Raw genomic sequence first — 22432 nt, 5'->3', positions numbered from 1 at the left:
CTCGTAAAAATTAACTACAAGAATAATGTAGAATGGAGGCATGAGAAAGTAAATTATAACTTTTCTTTGTGCTTCTGTATTGACGGTTTATCATTGTATCATCTTAAGTAGTCTGCATTGATAGGCCAGCAATCAATTTTTAATCTTGCCATTAAAAAAAAATGCAAAGCTTCTTGTAGACAAAGGATAGCCTAATGCAGTACAGTCGTTGACAGTGGGCGTAGGCAGAGCATTTTCATGGAGAGATTTAAAAAAGAACAATTGCATGAAATCATGTTAAACTATGGTAACCAACATTTATTTCACGTCAGAAACAAATGTAGACCTATGACAGGTCACAAAACATATGTCTGTATTTGTGCCCACAATGAGGACTGTAAGATGGGCGAGTAAGCTTCACTAACTTTACGTTTTCTTGTTAAAAATATGATAGCTTGTTCGTTAAGTGGACACTGCAATGTAAAGATTAAGTATGTTGTGATAAAATATTGAGTTTTTTATCCACACCTCACTCGCTCGCAACAACCAAAGGTGTCAACCGTTGCACCCGCTCTGTTGAATCGTCTCCCCAGGTTGCAGACTGTGTTGAACTAAATAAGGTTATTCGGCCCGAGAGCATCTCTTCTGGCTGTCATCTGGCCCTTTCTCAAAAACGTTTGGTGACTTCGGACTTAAACAACTACAAAAAAAAAAAATACGCAAGCCCACCCATTCTTTACTTTATGACGCCTTGTACATTGTATGATTCTCATGCATCAGCATTGCATATTTTCTCAAGCGCACAACAAAACCAAGTTGTTGCGATCTTGACATGAAAAAAGACAAAAATAATTTTTCGTCAAAAAGAAACAAAATTTTGTTCTAAACACGTTTCAACTAAAAACTAAAGTTGCTCATGTTAGTGAGCAGTTCCAACAAACGGTGAAAACTGTCGTTTACTTAAAGTGGGCTAGTCACTAGCATGAAACAAATCGAATATTCCAGCCCTAGGCAAAAAAATCAGCAATTACGATAATGCAGTGGACTCATTTTTTTACTTCATTGTTCCAGCACTGACAATTTCGTGGCTATATTGCTACAACACAACAAAAATAAGTTTTTACTAAACTCAATTTTTAGAAATACCACTAATAAATTGCGTTGATGTATTAAGCAATAATAACGCATTAAATGAATAAACATTAAAAATTGAAATATCAAGCTCAATTCTGGGGGGGGGGGTTATCCCATAAGCAACAAACGTGGCAGCATTTAGCAATGGCAAACAAAAGACACTATGGTAGTTGCAAACACTAATATACTATATAACTAATTTTATGCCTAAACATGTTTTTCTTTAAGCAATATAAACTAACGTAATTTGCCGCAATTTAATTTTTAACAACTGTTTGTTTCTTATAATGCCATTTGTGGTTTTAGGGGCAAGAAACTCTCTTGTCAGTATCAGTGGGGTGGATAGAGCTTCTTATTTTCTATACGACAAAAGTCGTCTTACTCGACAAAAAATGTTTGATAAAATGGAAAGCTATGACCAGGGTTGTGTGAGAAACGGTGGTGGTGATGGATCTGGAGTATTTTTGGTAAGAACAAACTTATGTAATAATATTGCTTTCAAACCTATGAGTTGAATGACAATGTGTTTCTTTCCGTTACTTTCAATTCGAGCAACTTTATAGGAAGCGGGACTTACTTTGAGCAGCAAGTCAAACCGCCAACCACTCATTGAGACTCTTGAATGTGATGCTGATGATGAAAGGAAACGTAAAAAGCGTCAAGCGGAAGGCCAGGGTACAGCAACTCTAAACCAAAACCAGGAGTATATTGGTGCGTTGACCTTATAAAGAAGTTCTTATTTTCAATAGTTCGGCAATTGATTATAATTAAAAGCCTATCTCTACATAAGTAAATCGATTGCTTTATTTTACCGTGTATTATTGGTCACACCATTTTGTGGTAGTTCTAGGTATATATACAACCAAGCAACCACACGGCATTTAACATAATCCATTAAAATTGAACATAAACTATAAGCTACAAACGTTTTCGGCCATACACACGTTAGCCCTTATCAAGTAACAAAAAAATAACTGCTTATCATATCTACAATGAAAATGAATAACTGATCTAAATACTGATTGAAAAACGAAATGCATAAAATGAAACGGCAGAGCAATGGAGAAAGGCACGTCACATGGCGTTTAAATTACGCGAGGCAAAGACGCATCAAGAAAAGACGTCGAGTAAGTAAGAAGCGCCTAAGGCAAACAGCTATGTATTGAGGCGAGGATTGTATGATTTTATTAGCAAAGCCTCGTGAATTTTAGTGTCGAATTCGGTGGAACATTTACGCATAGTTCTAAGCGACTCCAAGGAAGGGTTGTTATTTGCACATGTTTGGCAATAGAATATGTGATCTTTAATGGCACTTTGTTTGTTCAAATTAGTTAAATCTAAGTGTTATTCATTTTCATTGTAGATATGATAAGCAGTTATTTTTTTGTTACTTGATAAGGGCTAACGTGTGTATGGTCGAAAACGTTTGTAGCGTATAGTTTATGTTCAATTTTAATGGATTATGTTAAATGCCGTGTGGTTGTTTGGTTGTGGTTGAAGAAAGTGACCTCTTTACCAAAATTGTATTCTAGGTATATTTACGATTTTTTCGAAGGTTTTTGGGTGCAAAGCGATTAATTATGTTTATAGAGCACGTAGTTCATACCTAACTGGAGAATTAAACAAATTTCCCATAGGTCAATTGACCGGTATGATAGTTCTAGGGTTAAATGACGTCATGCTATACATGCTATACATGATAAATCTTTTAGAGGCTTGAGTTATACACATAGAAAAGGCCGCTTTGATAATGTCATTATATCGCTATTGTTTAAAACCATAAATACACATAACGAAAAAAAATTTTGAACTACTAACAGCAGACCATGTTGTCAAAATTTGTTTTCGCAAGCAGCATTCGAAAACCTGTAAAAGGTTATGTTGTTGAATAAACAGTGTAACGAACTACAGTTCAGTTTGTTTCTTTTTCTGTTGGCGAATAAACAAAAATATACACAACACAACAAACGAAAATAATTCGCACAACAAGGATGGCAGCGAAAGACCAAAAGGTAACAAAAAACAAAATAAAGCAAATGCCATAAACTAAATTTAAGACATGTGTTCTCGACTCGTTGATTGTTAGCTGCATTGCCGAGTGGTGAGAGCCCTGGTACGACACACGAAAGGTTGTCGGTTCGACACCGCTCAAGCATGCGGGTGTGTCTTTGGAAGGACACATAAAGGTATGCCTGAAGGTGGACACGAAAATCGACTTCTTTGCCTTCCCGTCGACTTAATCTACAGTAAATCTTTAACTATCTGGCGTAAGCGTGGATACGAAAATAAAACGCAAGTTCTCTAAAAAGACGTCAAGACCAATTGCCCTTGTTGTTTTGAAGTGTTTTACTACAAGATACTAATTGCATAAGCTGATTACAATTTGTAACGTAGAGAAAAATTTAGCAGTGTACAATATAAATAAAATGAAAAGTATACAGTATAAAGAACTTTGTATCGAAACTTCTTTTTGTGAAGTTTCATGTTTTTAGATTTAAACAGCTTCGCTTCAGTAGGCTATTGTGTCTGTTGTGGGCATGGAATGTAGTGACTCCAAGCAGCCTGCTAATATATAGCTGCCAGTGCGACGGCGACACCCCTGGACACAGCAGTGGCTGGGGGTGATTAGAGCACATAATCTTCAATTCTTCATGCACGAGCTTATTTCAGTGGCACAACTTCAACGAAGGCAAACTGATTCTAGTAGGAACTTAGTATTCTCACCAAAACGTCACCAAATGAATAGAAACGGTCGGCAGTCCATGCTGCTATCAAACTAAACTGTAAACCAGGGGTCGGCAACCTTTTTGAGCAGCGGGCCAATTTGATAAAATAAAATATACTGGCGGGCCGTAACTGCCGGGACAGCTTTTCTGAAACGCGAATATCTTACCCTTAAATTGCACGGCGTTTTACACTCCTATTCATGCTTATATAATATGTTCATTGATATGATAAAAGGAATTTATTACTTTGAAACCGATTATTAAAAGAACAAATGTGTGTAACAATTTAATGTTGGAATCTACCAACTGTTGAAATCTAAATTTTGAAATATATCAACCAGTTGCAATCACAGTCGTGTGATTCCCTTTTTCTTGATTTCCAGCAAAAATTTCCTTTTTTCTTGATTTCCAGCATTGTGATGTCATCTGGCTTGTTCAAGATTGCATCATCTTATTGAATCAGTCTAGTTAAACTTTTGCACAAAAATGAAACCTGTGCAATGAAGCATATAATTTGTAGCACGAGGTAGTATCCGTGGTTTTGTTGCACTATGATTTTAGCATGCGAAAAACAACTTATTTATCGTGGCGGGCCGAATTGCGTGCTTTTGCTTGGAACTGCTCGCGGGCCGGAACGAAGCGCCTGGCGGGCCGGACATGGCCCGCGGGCCGTAGGTTGCCGACCCCTGCTGTAAACCGTTCAATAGCTGAACAAAACTATGGAAAAGAACCGTTCCCAGCCGAATGAAAAACAGGAAACATTACCGACCACCATCTTTAACTGAACTGGACGTAAAAGATGAATAATAATGTTATCGTTTTATTTATTTTCGCTCTACAGCAGCTAAAGTTTTTTAGCGACATGGATCATTTTTCATTTTCTATCTGGTTTGCGATATCATCACATTATTATCCGACTTATTCTCACTGCGTTATGCAAGAAAGAACACAATCGGTACCGTTTATAAAGTCTTCGATGTGACCCGACCTGAAATCGATCTCTGTTCTATCAGCAGCAGAACACGTCATAGCACATGACTAGGGAACTGTGTTCCAAAAGCTAGTGCAATGCGCTATTACCACAGCGAACTCGCAACATCAGACTAAAACAGGTGTTAATATCCACATTGCAAAGTAGGCAAAGACCATACTGCTACAAGCGAAACTCAATCTATTGCAATTTGACTTATATCCTAAGTTAATGTCAAACTTCGTTTTTCCTGCAGTATTGCCTGTTCTCAAGGGCATTTTTATTTTAAAACCAGTCCATCAGAGAAAAAAAAAGTTAGGGATAGCTGATGTAAAACGACAATAAATAAAATCATAACATTATTATTGCATATCGCAGTGCGAATAAATCGGGTAATAATGTGACGACATCGTAAACCAGATATGAAATTGAAAATGATCCCTGTCGTTTAAAGACCTTACTTGTTCTAGAGCAGGGGTCACCAAACTACGGCCCGTGGGCCAGAACCGGCCGGCGAACTGATTTCATCCGGCCCGCCAAGTGCTGCGGAAATAACAGCTGCACTACAACTGTTAAGGAAACTTTTTGTAAAGGACTGACGTTGCTGTTTATTATTAGGCCACCACAAATGGGGACAGCCTAGGCCAACTTTGGAGTTTGGAAAGATTTAATGTTTTTTCAAGAGTACGATGCCTTCTAGTGTATCACAGCAGGGGATAACTATTCCAGCAACCTTTCGATTTTCATCACAACTTTGCTATTCCACCGCTGACTTTGTTATTTACTGTGCTCAATTCAAGTCAATGGAGATTCTAAACAGTTATATATCATTTCGCAATTTGCATCCGGCCCGCAGCTGTTTATCTCGCAGCAATCCGGCCCTCAGAGAAAAAAGTTTGATGACCCCTGTTCTAGAGCGACAAGAAATAAAACCATAACATTATTATTATTAACAACAGTAAACATATCAGCCCACAAAGGAAGAAAGCGACTTGATGCAAAGCAAAAATGACCTAAGGAGCTAAACGTCTAACAATTTATTATCGTCAAATATTTGAAAAAACTAACCAAAATAAAGTTAGGTAGACATCTTTTGCTTTAATCTATCACGAGAATAAGTTCAGCGTTTGTGAAATTCGCAAAAAATGGTATAACGTAAGCCTACTGATGTAAAAAGATTACAACCAGGAATTTTTGCAAGGCAAAAAAATTAAGTACAAAATAAGACATGGCAGAATTAAAATAGGCTTCCTATATGCTACAGATGCAAAGCTTAAGCAGTGCGGTGAGAGCGGAAAAATCGCAAGGGAAGAGTCATGCGAAAACCGAAGAACAAGAGTCGTAGATAATTTCGAAAGCTTTGTACCAGGTTGCAGTGAGCGATTCTATAATGAGTGCGTAGTGGCGGAAATCAAAAGGTAAATATCACAATAACGTTTTACTAGTATTTCAATTCTGTAAAGCAGTATTTTTTGCAGCAAAACACCTTACCAATGACAAATAATTAAACTATTAATTATATTAAAATGGACTTTAGTTCGTACAATTTAAGGCAAAAGATATACAAAACAATAAAATAGTCTATGGTTTGGTTTTGATTCTGAGTCTTTATCCTCGGACTGACAAAGCTTTGATCGGTTATTTCTGGTAGTTTCGCATACTTGTCGCATACTACGCACTCTTGACGCAGGGCCGGTTACCGAGATTGGCAGAGTGAAGTTTTTGATTGTTGTTGAAGTGTTGTTGCCAGAGAATTATTCCGTCCATTAGGTGTCACTGAATGGAGAGCAGTCCTGAAATGCGTTGCTCAAGCACACACCCCGAGAGCCGAACCAGCGCCGCGTGATCTTGAGCCGGGCGCTTAACCACTGAGCTAACCGGGCGGACTGCCACAACTCTGTCCAAACACATAGCAACGGTATTTTACATTCTGTTCCAAATACAGTTTATTGTGGTTCTCCTTAAACTTGACTAAACTTTTGAGCTGCCGCTGCACCAAAGAGATATCAACTGTACTGTATATTTGGAAGCGTTCTTTGCATGATAGCTGAAACTCTGAGAAGGTGCTTTAATAGGTTTTAGGGTGAGCCTACGGGTTTAATATACTTATTACAAGTTTATATAATCAAACCGTGATTGAAAAATTGCAGCGTGTGGGTTGGAAATTGTTGCTTGCGCCCTCCAGTGCATATTTTTGGAATTCGCATTTTCTTTTGTTGTAGATGTTTGTACGTATCCCAAGCGAAGGCTTGCAAAAATGGAATCAATCTGTTTTATCATGTTTTGCAGACGGAGAAGTAGAAATCGATTTAAAGCGGGTCGAAGCAATAACAATAATAATCCTGGTGACATAGCAAGAAGTGTGGCTGGTTTGAGAACCAATTTTGAAGAAAATTTGGTGTTTACCAACATCCGGCTGTAAGTTTTGTCAGAATCTTCTTATGCATTTGATTTTCGACATGGAGTGATACTTCAGATAGATGTGACGCTACGACTTGAAGATGATACTTGTTTTATTTACGTCGTCGAAATAATATCATTCTCCTCTGGGGTCAAAACACTTGATTGATTGCAAAAATGTCTAGTTTCTGACCGATAAAGCCTTTTATGAAGCTGAATTTGGGCTGTTTTGCAATCTTGTCAAAGACCTTGATACACTGACGCAAGCCCGGTGGAGGAGATTGACAGAATGAAGTTTCCGCATGGTTTGTTGTCTGTTACACCGGACACTAGGCGCCACAAATTGGAGAGTTGTTCTTGAAGTGTGTTGTTGAAGCATACACCTGGAGAGTAGCCTATATGACCTTCTTCGTTCTTGGATCTTGTCGTTTCTTTGTTCACTAAGTCAGATGCCAACTGCGGCATCACAAAGGTTTCCTGATCATTTCACCTTCAAACCATTGAAGAATAATAAACAAACCCAAACTGCTTGACGATGTTTTTTCTTCTTTTTTAAATTTTGGCAGATTTTTGGTTTAACCAACATAAACCTCGAAGTGCAAATGTGTTTTGAAAATACAACTTACCACTGGGTGATCGGTTGCCAAAATTAAAGTAAAGCTATGGTTTAGGTATTGCAGCTTGCAGAAAAAAGGAAGAACAAACTTATTTTCAAAATAGAGTTGAAATAGTGTTGGATAAAGTTATAGCCTAAACTAAAGGTTACTTTTAAGCTGTAAGAAATACTTTAATTGTTGATGAGCTAGCATATAGGATAAGTGATTGTCAACCAAATTCGGCTTATCTACAACGTAATCAGCCAGAAGTAGCCTAACAGGTGGAATATTGAAAATACTGAGTAAAAACCATTTAATTCATAAAATTGCTTGTTTCGATATAAAATTGGATTGTATGTAAAAGATTAGTGAAAAAATTTCAGCGACGGTGCTGGACATGGATCTTCTCCACAAACTGCACGTGACAGTATCACGACTTTCGAGTTCGACGCTGTCAGTATGCAAGACGAAGAAGGTGAGATTAACTGGTTGATTTGTTGCGTAGTTGCGGATATAACAGGACCCAGCACGTGTTTTCGTGCAGAGCAAGCATTGGCAATTCCAAACGCTTCTCAGCATCTTTGCTAAAGATGTGTTGCTTTGACTAACTACGTCTCGTAATAAAATCCAAATTTGGTGGAAAATTCTTCCACTTTTTGATAAGAGAAGATATTTTTCTGTCTTCAGAAGAAATGTGAAGTGCTTTTTTGCATTGTGATTGGTCAGTTTTCAAGAACGGTCTGTGAATTGTATAGGCGTGATGAGCATAAAAATATTCTCCATTTAATCATCTGTAGGCTAAACGGCGCCAAATCATTGCATTTTATTGTTTTAGAAGACGAATAACATTAATGAAACACTTTGAATGATTGCATAAAAAATCTTCAATTCCTCACTAGCTGATAAACTAAACTTAATTGTGAAAGTTTTTAAAACTGTTTATAGGCTAACAATATTCCATTTTTATTGCTGTGTAGTATGTACAGATAAATTATCATTGTATCTCCTGAACAGGAAGCAAAGGCCAAATGACTGAAAATTGTGTATCTGCCAGACTCTCCTTTGAATTTGTAACAAACTCAATGTGAAATATTGTTTTGTGGCCAGTTTAAAATCTCTGCTTTAAAGTGAGATGCATCCCAAAAAACAATTACGCAGCCTTGTTCCATTTTAACACAACTATAAATCTTTCGATTTTTGAAGGTACAATAAAACACTTCATACACAGAAGACTGAATTATGATTTGTCTTGTTTCAGTGAGCCTAGTTTTAAATTCAGTTGTGAGCTCAATCAACATAAGCACTCCTTCTGTGGTTTGGTAAAGCTTTTAGTATGATTTAACTAACCAATTGTTGTAAATGGGATAAATATTGAGAAACAGCTTCATATCAATTCATATTCTTTATCTTTCATACAGATGGATTTTGTGTTGCTGAGACGGCCAACATGCGCACGTTTAAGGATGTGTTCATCCAGCTGTACACGCCGTATTCTTTGAAGAAACTTGAGCAAGCCAACTTGAAAATCAGCGTTTTCAACTACGATGAAGAAGATGGAGTACAGGTAAATGATCGATGTACCACTGAAACGTTGTTGATGCTCCAGAAGCGTTTAATTGAAGAGAATACTAATATAGGCTACATTATTGCTATTGTTAAATTAAACGAGACAAAACTTTTCATTTGGTATCAAAAGGTAATTTTTAGTTCAACATTAAATCTTATTTCCTTAGTGGATCCATTTTGGTTCTTGTCTATCCATAGACTGTATGTTGCATTGCAATCATCGAAAGTTTATACATTAACACTACTCGGCTACTTAGGTCTACTTAATATTGTGTAGGCCTAAGCCTATTTTAATAAAAACTTTAAAGATAAAGTATTCTTAACTAAGATAAAGAATAAAGATTGTAGATAAAGTATTCTAGCGGAAATGACTTATAGAACCACATATCTAAATTTGTCGATGGTTATCTATATTTTGTCTCGAATAGTATTTTATTTTCATGTTAATTAATGTTACTCAGGTTGAACTGGAAGTGAACCCAGCGGAAGATGGCGTATTATGCACACATTTTACACCGGGTGAGTACAAGTGTGTGACTTACACAGCTCCGCTTCTACTATCTCATTAACAGCAATTTTTTTAGTGCTTTTAACATAGCAAGCCTAGTAACGCCACCAGTTTCTTATGGTACAACAAGACAAACTCTCTACCTAACCTCTATCAATCTTTGAATAGGTTAAAAATGAAAGAAAATAGTATAACTTGCGTGTTTTAATGTGCTTAAGTTATTATAGAAGTCAACAGTATGTTTCAAAAGTAGCCAAGTTACCTAGCCTGGAACATTGTGCGTACGTGTTTTGACGTAGCATACAGAATATAACTTTGTTTCATTATGTGCAGGACAATGGAATCCACTGATAAATCTTGGAGTGGAAAGCAGACGTGCAAAATCCACAATACTGACTGTACTTCCACTAAATGTGCCGGAAAGTGGAGAAACTGAGATTTCCCTTCGCATTATAAGATCCGGTAGAAAAGAAATTTTGGATCAAATCAGAAAAAAGATTCGCATTGAGGTTTGGTTGCATTGCTTTTGATAAATTTAGACTGATTGCAGATCTTGCGATGTATTGTGCAGGCTATAAAGAAGCAAGATACTGTACCGGAAGAAGCTATAGATACTCTCGAAATCGCATTTTAAGTTGGTGCAAGTGCGAGGAAAATGCATATTTTATAAAGATTGGTTTCAGGCTACTAGTGATCAAACTTTAACTCTCTTACATAAATGCTATAAAATATTTCATTAATCATACAAGGAGTAAAAAGCTTGTAAGTATATATTTGTAAAGTGTGTTAACAGTGAAATCTAGACTATTTAAAGCACAAAAGAGGCATAGCTCTTCCTACGTGTAATGTTGACTTGAAGACAAGAATGGCCTATTATATCCAATTCAAAACTTTACAAAACCAATTTTACAAATATTGTGATGGTGACAACCAAAAGACTATCCCAAGCGAAATCTTTGTGGATAACACTTTTTCAAACATTTAATATCCTGTTAAAACGACTTTTATGACTACTTTGTCTGAAAGGAAATCATTTTAGAAAATGTTCTAGACTTTGTGAGTAGTTTCAGACATACAGCGGCAAGTGGGGTGTCTAATATTTGCAATAATTGCGATTCTTCTTTTGTAGGAGTCTGGGGAAGTTAAAGATACATACCAAAGTTACGCTGTTGACTTAAAAAATGACATAAGACAAACCTTTGATATCGAGTTGGACTTTCCTGAAAGCTTTGTACAGGGAACCCGGAAGTGCAAACTTTACGCATACGGTAAGACCAATAAACCACCTTAGCAGGACTGAGGAGTCGGAGTCGATAAAAAAGCCGACTCTGACTTGATACAAAACAACGAAGCAATGAACAATAACAAATTGTGTTTCACCAATAAAAACGACCTCTTTTAGTTTAATGCTGCGGGTTCGCTGTGGTAGTAGCGGTTTGCGTTTGCTTTCAAAAGACAGTTCCCTAGTCATGTGCAATGACTGTTTACGTTTGCATCTGCATTTGTGAAGTAAACAACGATCCTGCTGCTAAAAGTGAAACTCAATTTTTGAATAAAAATTTTTGGTTGCAATATTTTTTTTAAATATTGCAAATATTGCAATGGCGTTCTAGAATTTTGCCTGAAAATACAAGTGATTGTTCCTGTCAATTTTTGCTAAAGTCTTTGTTTCAATTTTGGTCGCAACTTATGTGAAATTAGATTTTAAAATAAATGAAAAAGAACAAAACTTTTAACAATTTTGGTAACCCTCAAAAATCTGGCAACACTGAAGCCGAAGTCGGCCAGCTGTAAAGGAGTCGGAGCCGTATAGATTTCTTCCGATAGCTCTGCACAGTGTTTTTTTTAAGGTGTTTTAGGGGACCGAAACGGTCCCCCAAGTTTCTCCAGCGGTGTCCCAAAATTTGGACTTGCAACTACAGTGGAAAAGTAATGGTTGTTTCTCGCTATGTCTTGTCGATAATACGAATATAGCCTACGATCAATAGTTCACGTCCGGAAAAAAGTATAAGTGGAAGTACAGCTAACAGCTGAATCAAAGAGTTATTCACAAAAGAAGTGCACCTTCGATACTTGTCAATGTTTATTTCTGATTTATGGCGCACAATGATCAGTTTTTACGTGTGGAAACATAACAAGCAGAAGCCAACAAGCACACTTTGTTTGATTGTGCAGCAAACTTGTTGGGCGGCCGTGTTGGGCAGGCTGTTTGGTCGCTGTCACAATCATTTAAGCTGTGCCTTGCCGAATAATTCATTTTATGTTGCGTTGATTGTATGTAGTTATGGTTATTTTTTGGTATTTAAATAAAACACTTGCGGTCTCTTAAAACTACTTAGCGGTCACCCAAACCAAACCTTAAAAAAAAACCTGGCTCTGCATATTAGCGCATTGAGGATCGGCAACCATATTCCCAATATACCATACAAACCAAGACGCTAAGAACTTTTATCAAGTCTCACAGAAAGAAATTACATATCCCTATATGGACATTTTCAAAGTAGTGACGTAGATTCTAATTGCTCATAATATTTGGATACGTTTGTGACTATCCGTAAAAATAATGCCTCCCTTGAAATGGCCCGAGTGTAGAAAAGAATTTCGACCCTGTTGAAGACTATCATTCGTATGGAATGCTACGCTTGTATCTATTTTACTGTTTGTAGTAGCTGACAGAACATTAAATGCCACCATATTATTTAGCAAACTTTTTGGGGCCGTCCATTGAAGTTGATCCTATCACACAAAAACCAAACAACATCGAAAGCATTTTCAGGTATCCAGTAGGCTAAATATTTGTCAACGAAGAAAGTATGATACCTAAACTAAAGCATACTTTATTTATTGCAAACACTTAGCGCACATTCAAGCCTGCATTAAAAATTAACGTTTTATTTAATGATTATAGACATATGTTGCTGTGCTGTTTTGTGAGAAAAGAAATGATAAAATAAATTCTACGAATATTTATTTTGAAAAAGAGAAAACCTTTTGTTTTTATTAATAAGTTTCTTTTGTTTTTCAAAAGGAAATGCAATGTGGTCCGAGTTACATAAGTACAAACAAAAATCTTAAATTTGTGTATATAGGATGCCATATGGTTGTGGGGAGCAGAACATGTTAGTGTGTGGCCCCAACGTTTACGCTCATATGTACTTGGAGTCAGTTGGAAGCATGGAGTCGGGAACACCAGCGTTTGATGCATCTGTTGCAAGAATCGAATCAGGTGGGAATTATGGCATAATAATAAGTGCATGTGTGTAACATCTTTATTTACAGCTTTGGTAGAAAGTTCGCTTTGTTGAACCATAAACAAACAAAATAAAGTAACTTTAACGGATTTAACATAATGTATTATACACAAAAAATATAACATAATTAAAATAAACTCTAACGTTTTTGACACGTACTTGTGCCTTAGCAGAAATTGCAAATTTGCAATATACATAAAATGAAAATTATATCACTTTTTCTAGATATTGAAATAGAAATTAAACACAGTTTATTTGACATCTGGATTTGACGTAAACCTACTAACACTGGCTTGCTTTTAAACTATAACGTTCTGTGCCCTAGCAAGTGGTAATCTGGTTTAATCTTTTGTCTGTTATCTCGTGCCCGTTTGGTGTGTTCTGATGATCATTTGTTTCAAAAAGAAATCAAGAAATTGAAAAACATGTTTTTATTTAAAGGTTATTCTTCTCATTTTTCAATAGTCTTAAACATCTTCATAGCGGATAATCCAAAGGACACGCCAGAAGAAGTAGATTTTAGTTATTTTATTAGTGTACCCTTTTTAGGAAAAAATTCAACAAGGTTTGCAAAAAATCAAGCTAAACTTGTAAAAATAAAATTTTAATCTGTCATTCATCCTGTATATAAAACATTTAAAGTGCACCAATATTTTCAACTGAAGTCGCTTCTTAAAAGCTGCTTCTTTTTGATAGCATTTCTCTTTTCTTTCTAAAACGAAAACTTAAATAAAATAATATAATCTATATGTTTTATTTTTACTACCGTATTGATAACTTTTTGTCTTAACCGTATCTGTTACTGCTTCCTTTTGGCGGCAAGAGTTACTGGCCGAGACCATCAGGTCTACGTCTCTCTTATTGCTAATTACTCCGTCGGCTTATATCAAATAACAACGGGAAAATGTATCGTTGGTCAAAAACCTTATTTATAACTTCAATCAATTTATTTCGCAAAATATATTCGTGATTGCGTATTTTAGGTAGAAAAGGTGATAAAGACTCGGTTTTTGATCTATTTTCGCCGTTTCTTGGTCAAATTTCTCAGTTTACATTTTATTTTGAAAGTTTTCGTGCATTGAACACAGAATTTCATCAATTTTGTTTTTCCGTTTCTGTGCAAACAGTATTCCATGCACTTTTTGCACTACAAAGCAATTTGGGCAAATAACAAATTACCTTCCTAATTACTGTCTGCCAGCAAAGAATGACTCATATCGCGTCATAGACCGACTTCCTACCCAGAGAACAAAATCGACGTTGAATCAATGTAAAAATAACGGATTTTGCTGCCTGGGTACGGAATGGAATTTTAGCGCCGTCGCGTTATGAGTGACAAACACAAAATGAAACCGCACGCTAATAGTAAACTGTCAATCAAGCTATTGAATAGCAAATTCCTTGCATTTCATAACTGGCTGTGACGAAAGGTTTATTGTGAACTTCACAATTATCCGATACCAACATAATTGGAATTAAAAGTTGGGGCAAGAAAAAAAAGTAAAAGTCAAGCAATCTCAAGTTTCTAGCGTCACTGCTTCTATGTGAAATTGCTGAATTAGCAGAGGGCGAGACCATAGGGTCTACGCCAGTAACAGGTACGGTTAAGCCATAATGTACTCCTTCGGACATATGCTACATTATTTGTTCTCATTCCAATGCTGAAAACTTTTTAGGCTACGCTCGAGAATTAGGATTCCGCTCCAACGCAGCTCAAATGAAAGCATTTGCTGTACATTCTACATATCCACCAAGCACATGGTAAGATAGAATTTCCACTCGTCATTAAGGTAATTTTTTTAAAGTAATAAATAGAATAAACAATCTCCCTTTGCAGCAGAAAAATGAAGTTGAATACATGTAGGTTACCTCAGAGCATCTACCTTTGTTTTTAAATGTAGCCTAACCTAAATAATAGTGTAAACGTTCTTTATTTTCACAAGCGCTTTCTTTAACAATTTTCCTAGATGTTGTGCAAAGTAAAAATAAAATTTAATGTTTCATTTACGTCACAAAGCTGTGCTCGAGATAACATACGAAATACTAAATACTGCTTTATCTTAGGTTAAATGCTTTTGTTGACAAAGTCTTCACAAAAGCAAAAGAATATGACACTGACTTAAACATCCGACCAATCTGTGACTCATTGCAATGGCTTCTCACTCAACAAGTGGATGGGACATATTTCGATGAAAAGCGTCCACCATACCATCGAGAAATGCATGTATGCCTGTGTAACGTTTTCTATGTAGACCTACTGTATTAATCATAGGCTACAAAGTAAAACTCTATAAACAATTTATTATAATAAATAAATATAACTTAATCATAGAATTTACATGTACCGTACTTCAAGATAGTTTCCTTCTTTTCGTAACAAAACTAAATCTATTCGCTTCTCTTAGTTAAAACCTTATCAAACCTGACGCAAGTCATTTGGTTTAGTTTCGAATAAACATTAAACACTCCATGCAAATGTAAGACGATAGGCTGCATTGAATGATAAATTTATTGACCACCGAAATACTGTTTTTGTAGGGTGCTGTGGGTGGACGTTTGACTCTAACGGCCTACGTTGTCATATCATTGTTGGAGACTCAAAGCCGATGTCTTCCTGAGCTCAATATGCAAATACAGACAGCAGCAACTAACGCAGTCGCTTACTTGAGTGGCAATAAAGAGGATGTAACATTTAGAAGAAGGCCTTACGCGCTGGCCCTCTTGTCATACACGTTTGCGTTGCATGAACCAAATTCCAGACTGGCAAGAGAAATCTTCGGAAGGTAGGCTAAGCTATTAAAGTAAGATAGTTGTTCTACAGTAAGTTGATATCAAATAAAAATGAGACTATGTGGTCTAGAATAGTTTTCAAAGTTTTCACAAACTATTTAAATGTAAGATCGACAATGCTTTAAAAGTTACCAATGCCATGGTCGCTTGGTATGACTCCAATGCAACCAAAAAATGACTGCTCTCTAAGATCCTTCCAGTGTAGTCCGGGAACATCGTGAATCTAGGTGAAGCGTGCTCTTGGCCTCGAGCCAAGAGGCTTATAGACTACAATGACGAATAAGACTCAAAGTATTACATAACGATTACTAGTCCTAAACACTTTCATTACAAGGCTTTTACTTCACTTTTACTTCATTGAAGACATTTTCATTTCATTTTGTTCACTGACTGGATGACCAAATAGTCTTTCGCTGCTCCTGGCTAAGCAGATTGAAGTTCAACACTGAATGTTCAACACTGAGTGTACATAAGTGTTTCTCCCTGTTTGTAAATTGCATGTTACTGTGATGTAAGCTTATTGCATATTTTTATAAAATCTGATTGGTAAATAGTCTAACGTTATTTTTCTCACTCTCTATTTCACTAAGTGCTTGAGACTTTCATTCAGCCAATCCTCGAGGTCATTGCATTGGTGCAATATAGGCTGTGTGATATCCTACTTGGAGCTTGGGTACTGAGCATTGAGCAATGAGCATTCTGGTAGAGATGATTGACATGGTGTGGTTTGGAGCATTGTAGCCTACCTTTAATAATAGTTTGGTCGCGTTGATGACCAAATAATTGATGTTTATGTCTCTCAACATTTTCTTCAGGTTGCTGACAACAGCTTCAATTGAAAATGGAAAAATCTACTGGGTTGGTCGACCAGCCAGTGATATAGCTGGAACCGATATTCATGCGTACTGGTATAACCGAAGGCCTCAAGCGGTTAGCATTGAAGCAACTGCTTACGCGCTACTGGCACAAATCGCTATGGTCAGGTTTGAAAATCCAGGTAAAAGATTAGTTCAAGAAGTAGGGCAACCTGTCAAAGCAAGACAAATTGCTTAGAAACCGCGGTTCTGTGTTTTAAAAAGCATGTCATTGTCATGCATTACTGATGGCTTACATTATAGAATTGGATACCGTTTGGAACTCATTGTTTTGATTGTAGATGATAGCCAACAAGCTCTAAATTTTCTTGCTGACGACTCTTTTTGGACTTGCAAATTTTTCCATAGTCTACATAAATCGCCTGCCGCCAATAGCTGATAAGCTCGTTTTGGGTGCTGTACCTACACCAGATACTTTGTGTGTTTTCAAAGCTGACGCTGTGCAATATGGCTAATGCCTGCTTCGTGTGTTGTGTGTGGAATCCAAAAGCTCATTGCCAGGAGCCTAATTTGTTTGGTTTGAGTTGAGTGCGTGAGTTTGTACTGAAGATCTGCTGCACACCCTGCAGCTCACACATATACAGTAAATCACCTTCTGTTTTCTTACAAGTTATTCTTATCATGATACATTAATGCCTAACATGCAGGCCCAGATTTAGGGGGAAGGGGGTGCAGTTGCCCCGGGCCCCCCTTTTGAAGAGACCTCGACGTGGAAAAATGTGATTTTGTGTTATTATTATTATTTTCTTTCAGCCTTTGAAGTTTTTGCAAACTGCCTCCTTTTTCTTTCAAGGTTAATTTTAAATCACAAGGTCGCGACTGAGCTTGGCGTAAGGGCATTTAGCAACATTATGGGTGACTTACCAGTTACCTTGTGAAGCTGTTCGCGCCATCGGCGCAAAAAGATATTTTTGCACGGGGGCCTCCTAAACTAAAAGTGACCCTGGTCCCCATCAGTTAAACTCACCCCTGCTAACACGTATTGATGGGGAGCCAGAACGGTAATGGAAGTTTTGCCATGGTTCCCCTCAGTACTTACTTTTTTGTGTTCTAACTTTTAAAGCGCTACTCAGTAATGTTAATATAATAAAATAAGCAATGCTACAAGGAAGTTCTAATAAACCGAATGTCAACGTAAGCATAGCTAAGCATTCAAGTTGAACTGAACCTGGTCTAGTAGGCTACAATGCAAAAAATATCTTGTTACAATAGAAATATTCGGTCTGCTTCATGAAAAAAAGTGCGGCTAGGGATGCATTAATTTGTTTTTGCAAGATTGAACTCAGTCAAAGAAGACTGTAGCCTACATGGCTCGCCTTTCTCAGAAGGCAAAAGACTACCTTTTACGTCATACATCAAAAAGATTTAATCAAGAACAGCACTTAGTAAAGGCAACTTACTTTGGGCTACCATATGTCCTCTTTTAGGAGGATTAGTCCTCTTTTTTCATAAAAAATGAGTTGTCCTCCGAGGACACTTGGAAATGCTCAAATGTCTTCTTTTTTGCATTGCTATCATTTTCAACATGGTTTTATTTTTACGTGACCTTGGCGAAAGCTAAATAAGGCTAAGCAACGATACCAAAAAGGAAAAATATGTTTTTTGTGAGCTGTGGCAGAAGTAGGCTATCCTTGTTTAAGAAAAGTGTTTATTGACTTTGAGGTTGACAATGTTTTGCTTGCTGTGGATACTGGATATGGTAGATACATTTATTTTTGTGGCAAACGAAGAAAGTGTTACTCGATAACCTTGTCAGATGTATTTCTATTGTTCGACTCTTGTGTTGCCTATTTGGATAAATAGATCACTAATTTCATTTTCCGAGTTCACATCCTTTGATTGGATCAGCGCCGGTCTTTGGGGTGTGCAAACCGTGCGATCGCACAGGGCCCGCAAATTAGGGGGCTCGCAATTTACTCAGAAAATGCATTAATTTTGTCATTTCCAATGAAAAAGTTTAACAAGTGAATGCAGCAAAGGAATTAGCAACAAGAAAATATAGAAACTCAACGGGTGCAAACTATTTCGTCCCTGAACATTTCGTACCCTGAAAAGATCGGTAAAAAAAACAACAGAGCCGAAGTCGCTGATCGGAGTTGCCACAAACATTTCAAAATTTCTCTCGATCTTTTCAGGAAACGAAATAGGTCGAAATTTGATTTTGTTACTCCGATTTCAGGGTACGAAATCGGGGTACGCATTTTTCAGGGGACGAAATAGGTTGCATCCAGACTCAACATAAAGACATAGCTTTAGCACCATTTTACAGTAACATTCATACCCAAATTTTTGTTGAACATGCTCTCAGAATGCCCCAAATTCAAAATAATTTTTCAAAATTTTCTGGGGGAGGCCCCCCACATCCCCCGCCGCTGGGTGTCGCCTTCGGCGATAACGCCGTCAAGTTTTTCTTGTCTTCCGTCAAGCCACCCTCCTCCCCTTTCAAAATACCTAGCTACGCTACTGAATTGGATCATTGTCATTGGGGCCTGCAAAGCATATTTCGCAGAGGGCCCGAAATACCCCAAGACCGGCACTGATTGGATGCTTATTGCTTATGCTGTCTTACACCAAAGAATAGGATAACGCTTTTCAGCGGTGTGTAGAAGTATCTGTCAGAGAAAAATGTTGGCATTGATGATCTTAAACTATTCGATCTATACCAAAGTTAGTGCAAAGGCGTCCTAAACCTGATAGCTAACTTGCATTAGCTTTGTTTAAATGATAGCACATTAGAAAATGGACAGAATAGTTCAAATATTACAGAACTATAAATTTTTTTAAATAAATTGTTAAAAATCGAGCAATTCTTCATCTACAATACACTATAATGGCTCAAAATGCAAACGTAAAACGCATGTTTTCTGTGGAGAAAATCAAGTAAACAGCAGAATGTTCATTGACTGAATCTGACAAAGAAATAAGTAATGTTATTTTTTTTGTCACTTTTGCTACATAGGCCTATAATCATCTAAGAAGATGTAAAAATTGTTTAAACGTAAAAATCCACTGGCATTTCACTTGCTCACTAAATATGTCTTCTTTTTGGGTGATAAAAATATGGTAGGCCTAAACTTACTTCGTGTTGTTTATTGCGCTTATTCTCACGTGATTTTTATTTATTTGTACGTTTTAGTTCCACAGACAGCCGTAGATCGTGCTCGTAAAATCGCTTTGTGGTTGATCACTCAGCGAAATGAAGGCGGAGCCTTTATTTCAACACAAGATACTGTAATTGGTCTTCAAGCATTGGCAACATACGAAATGTGGATTGCTGGAATAGTAAGTTGGCTGTAAAAAAGGTCCTGTATCTTAACAAATTATCATGCATGTATCTGTAGGCTACAAAAGCAATCTTTTCGATAAGATACTCACATTTCGCTCTTCAGAGGCTTTATTTGTGTCCAAATTTTAATATTGAAATATTATTTTAAAAAAATGTTTGTTGTCTTTCTAAGGCAAAGCACATTAGACTGAAGTATTGTAGCCTATGTTAGCCTACTAGACAAAGACTTTCGTCATATTTCAGAAAAAAAATCCCTGATTTCAGCTTTATCGGACTGGTAATTCTGCTTGCACTTTACATTTAGTTCAAATTCTAGAGAAAATTTTCTAGCTTACTCTTGATTGTACAACATTTTGGGCAGAAATAAAAACTGCACACAATTCGAAAATGACTTTACAGCTCAATGACATTGCTAGATGATACGTTGTCAACAACTTTGCGATTGTTTTTAGGACGACGGTCCAACTGAAACTAACTTCAATCTGCAATTCACTGCACCTGGAACGGTTTGGGCCGATCCTGGGCATCAAATAGACTTAACTGATGAAAACATTGGATATAGAACAGAAGTTGTAATTCCTGACGATGTCATCAGAAACGCAAAACGAATTTCGGTCACTGCTTTAGGTGAGTTCCTGCAATATCAAAATAGACTTCGTGATCCGTATATATCAAAGTTATCAAAAACTGTTGATATCTAGTCACTACACGCTTCTAAACAAAACACAACATAAAAGATGTTTTCATAAATAGTCGCCATTTTGAATCAACCTTTGTGCGTCACTTATTTTTAAAACTTGTAATACCGTACCATAGCGATCTACAGTATGTACCATACTATGTCCAACAGTGTACAATAAAGCCTTTCCTTGTCTGATAAACAAAATTTTTGTTATAACTTTTGTAAGCCCAGGTAAGTTGTAAGTTTTGTGGCTGAAAGTATGAAAAATGTACACAACATAAACACGAGAAGATTGTTATAAATACTTTGAAAAAGTGGTTTTCGAGCGGTAGTGGGCAATAACATACAGTTTTGCGATTATACTGTAGCTATCGTTTTGAAAGGGCCTGCAATCTGTATGAAAGGGCCTGCAGTCTGATGGTGTGACAGGCCTGGAATTAATAATAAGGATGTTATAATTTTATTTATTGTGGCTTTACAACAGCTAAGCTCCTTTTAGCGACAGGGTTCATTTTTAATTTTATATCAGGTTTACAATGTCACCATGTTATTACCCGACTTATTCTCACTGCATATTTTGCAAGAAAGAACATAATCGCTACCGTTTATAGAGTCTTCGGTTTGACTCGACCTGGAATCGATCTCAGATCTACCAGCACCGAAGCCGAAACCACTCCGCTACTGAGCTGGTCTCTGGAATTTATCATAAGATCTGCTGACTGTCAGATGGCATGCTCATTGCTCATCGCTTACTGTAGGCCTAATGGTGACTGTTGTAGCAGCATTACAAAGGCTGTACACACCATCCAAGCAAAATTTGTGATTCAGTTTGATAAAATGTCTGCACACATTACTTTTATGTAAATGTAACAGATTTTGCTGACTGCGTGCAGGACGCAGAAGTCACTCTGCACAACTAGGTATTGCACGCATATTTGATTGGTGACCGCGAAATTGTTGGTAGGAGAAAATAAAAACATATTTTAGCAGCCAAAACGGAAAACGCAGTCTGCTTTAAGTTACCCACTTTCTGCCTTGGACAACCAAGAATATGATTGACAAACAGAAAACACAATTTGTCTTCCGTATTGAGAATTCAAGCAAGACAAATACATTTACATTGTAAAAACATTAAACAAACACATATAGCACAAAAAATCGTAAATCTACTGAAAATCCTCACACAGAAAACAAGTCGGTTACTAGCCTACCACTACTAACAGTAGAATTTAGCTATTGTGACATTTCGCTATGGTGGCATCTGTTGCAAAGTCCCGCTTGGAACTGCAGGTAGAATTCAGCTAAACTAAAAGCATTTCGCGTAGTAAGTAGAAATCCAGCGAACCCAAAATTTTTATCCGCACACCGCACCGCAACTGAATCACCTATCATCACACCGCACACAGCAATTTATCTGGAACTTTGACACTGCACCGCACCGCGCACCGCAAATTACAAAATTTTCAAAAATTATTTTAACGCGTTATTTTTTAGAAAGTCAATTGTGGCAAAAAAAACCCATGGCATACAATTACAACTGGTAACCTACCGATACAGTTGTGCACTAATTGACTAGGCTCACCAGATCTTATTAGCAATGCATCTAAGTTCTAAGACATCATGCTTTTTCAAATAGAATGTTCCTGGATCCAGTATCAGGACTTTAGAA

The 22432-nt window shown here is 37.0% G+C and overlaps 1 protein-coding gene across 1 annotated transcript in view; it reads left to right on the top strand.

Annotated features, from left to right (window-relative positions):
• The window catches only part of LOC145785349 (A.superbus venom factor 1-like), a 53229-nt gene that overhangs the window by 16978 nt on the left and 13819 nt on the right, over nt 1-22432 (top strand). Inside the window, exons 18-34 of the mRNA XM_082597007.1 lie at nt 1420-1580; nt 1677-1824; nt 6074-6227; nt 7099-7227; nt 8189-8280; nt 9224-9369; nt 9833-9890; nt 10213-10388; nt 11009-11147; nt 12583-12655; nt 12969-13105; nt 14807-14891; nt 15195-15354; nt 15669-15913; nt 16736-16917; nt 19932-20077; nt 20534-20708. Coding sequence (XP_082453133.1) covers nt 1420-1580; nt 1677-1824; nt 6074-6227; nt 7099-7227; nt 8189-8280; nt 9224-9369; nt 9833-9890; nt 10213-10388; nt 11009-11147; nt 12583-12655; nt 12969-13105; nt 14807-14891; nt 15195-15354; nt 15669-15913; nt 16736-16917; nt 19932-20077; nt 20534-20708 — 2406 coding nt within the window. The remainder of the gene's footprint in view (nt 1-1419; nt 1581-1676; nt 1825-6073; nt 6228-7098; nt 7228-8188; nt 8281-9223; nt 9370-9832; nt 9891-10212; nt 10389-11008; nt 11148-12582; nt 12656-12968; nt 13106-14806; nt 14892-15194; nt 15355-15668; nt 15914-16735; nt 16918-19931; nt 20078-20533; nt 20709-22432) is intronic.

Source organism: Aplidium turbinatum, chromosome 16 (genome assembly GCF_918807975.1).
Source record: "Aplidium turbinatum chromosome 16, kaAplTurb1.1, whole genome shotgun sequence".
NCBI classification, from domain to species: domain Eukaryota; kingdom Metazoa; phylum Chordata; class Ascidiacea; order Aplousobranchia; family Polyclinidae; genus Aplidium; species Aplidium turbinatum.
The sequence above is the reverse complement of the archived record's forward strand: the minus strand, read 5'-3'. Positions and strand labels throughout refer to the sequence as shown.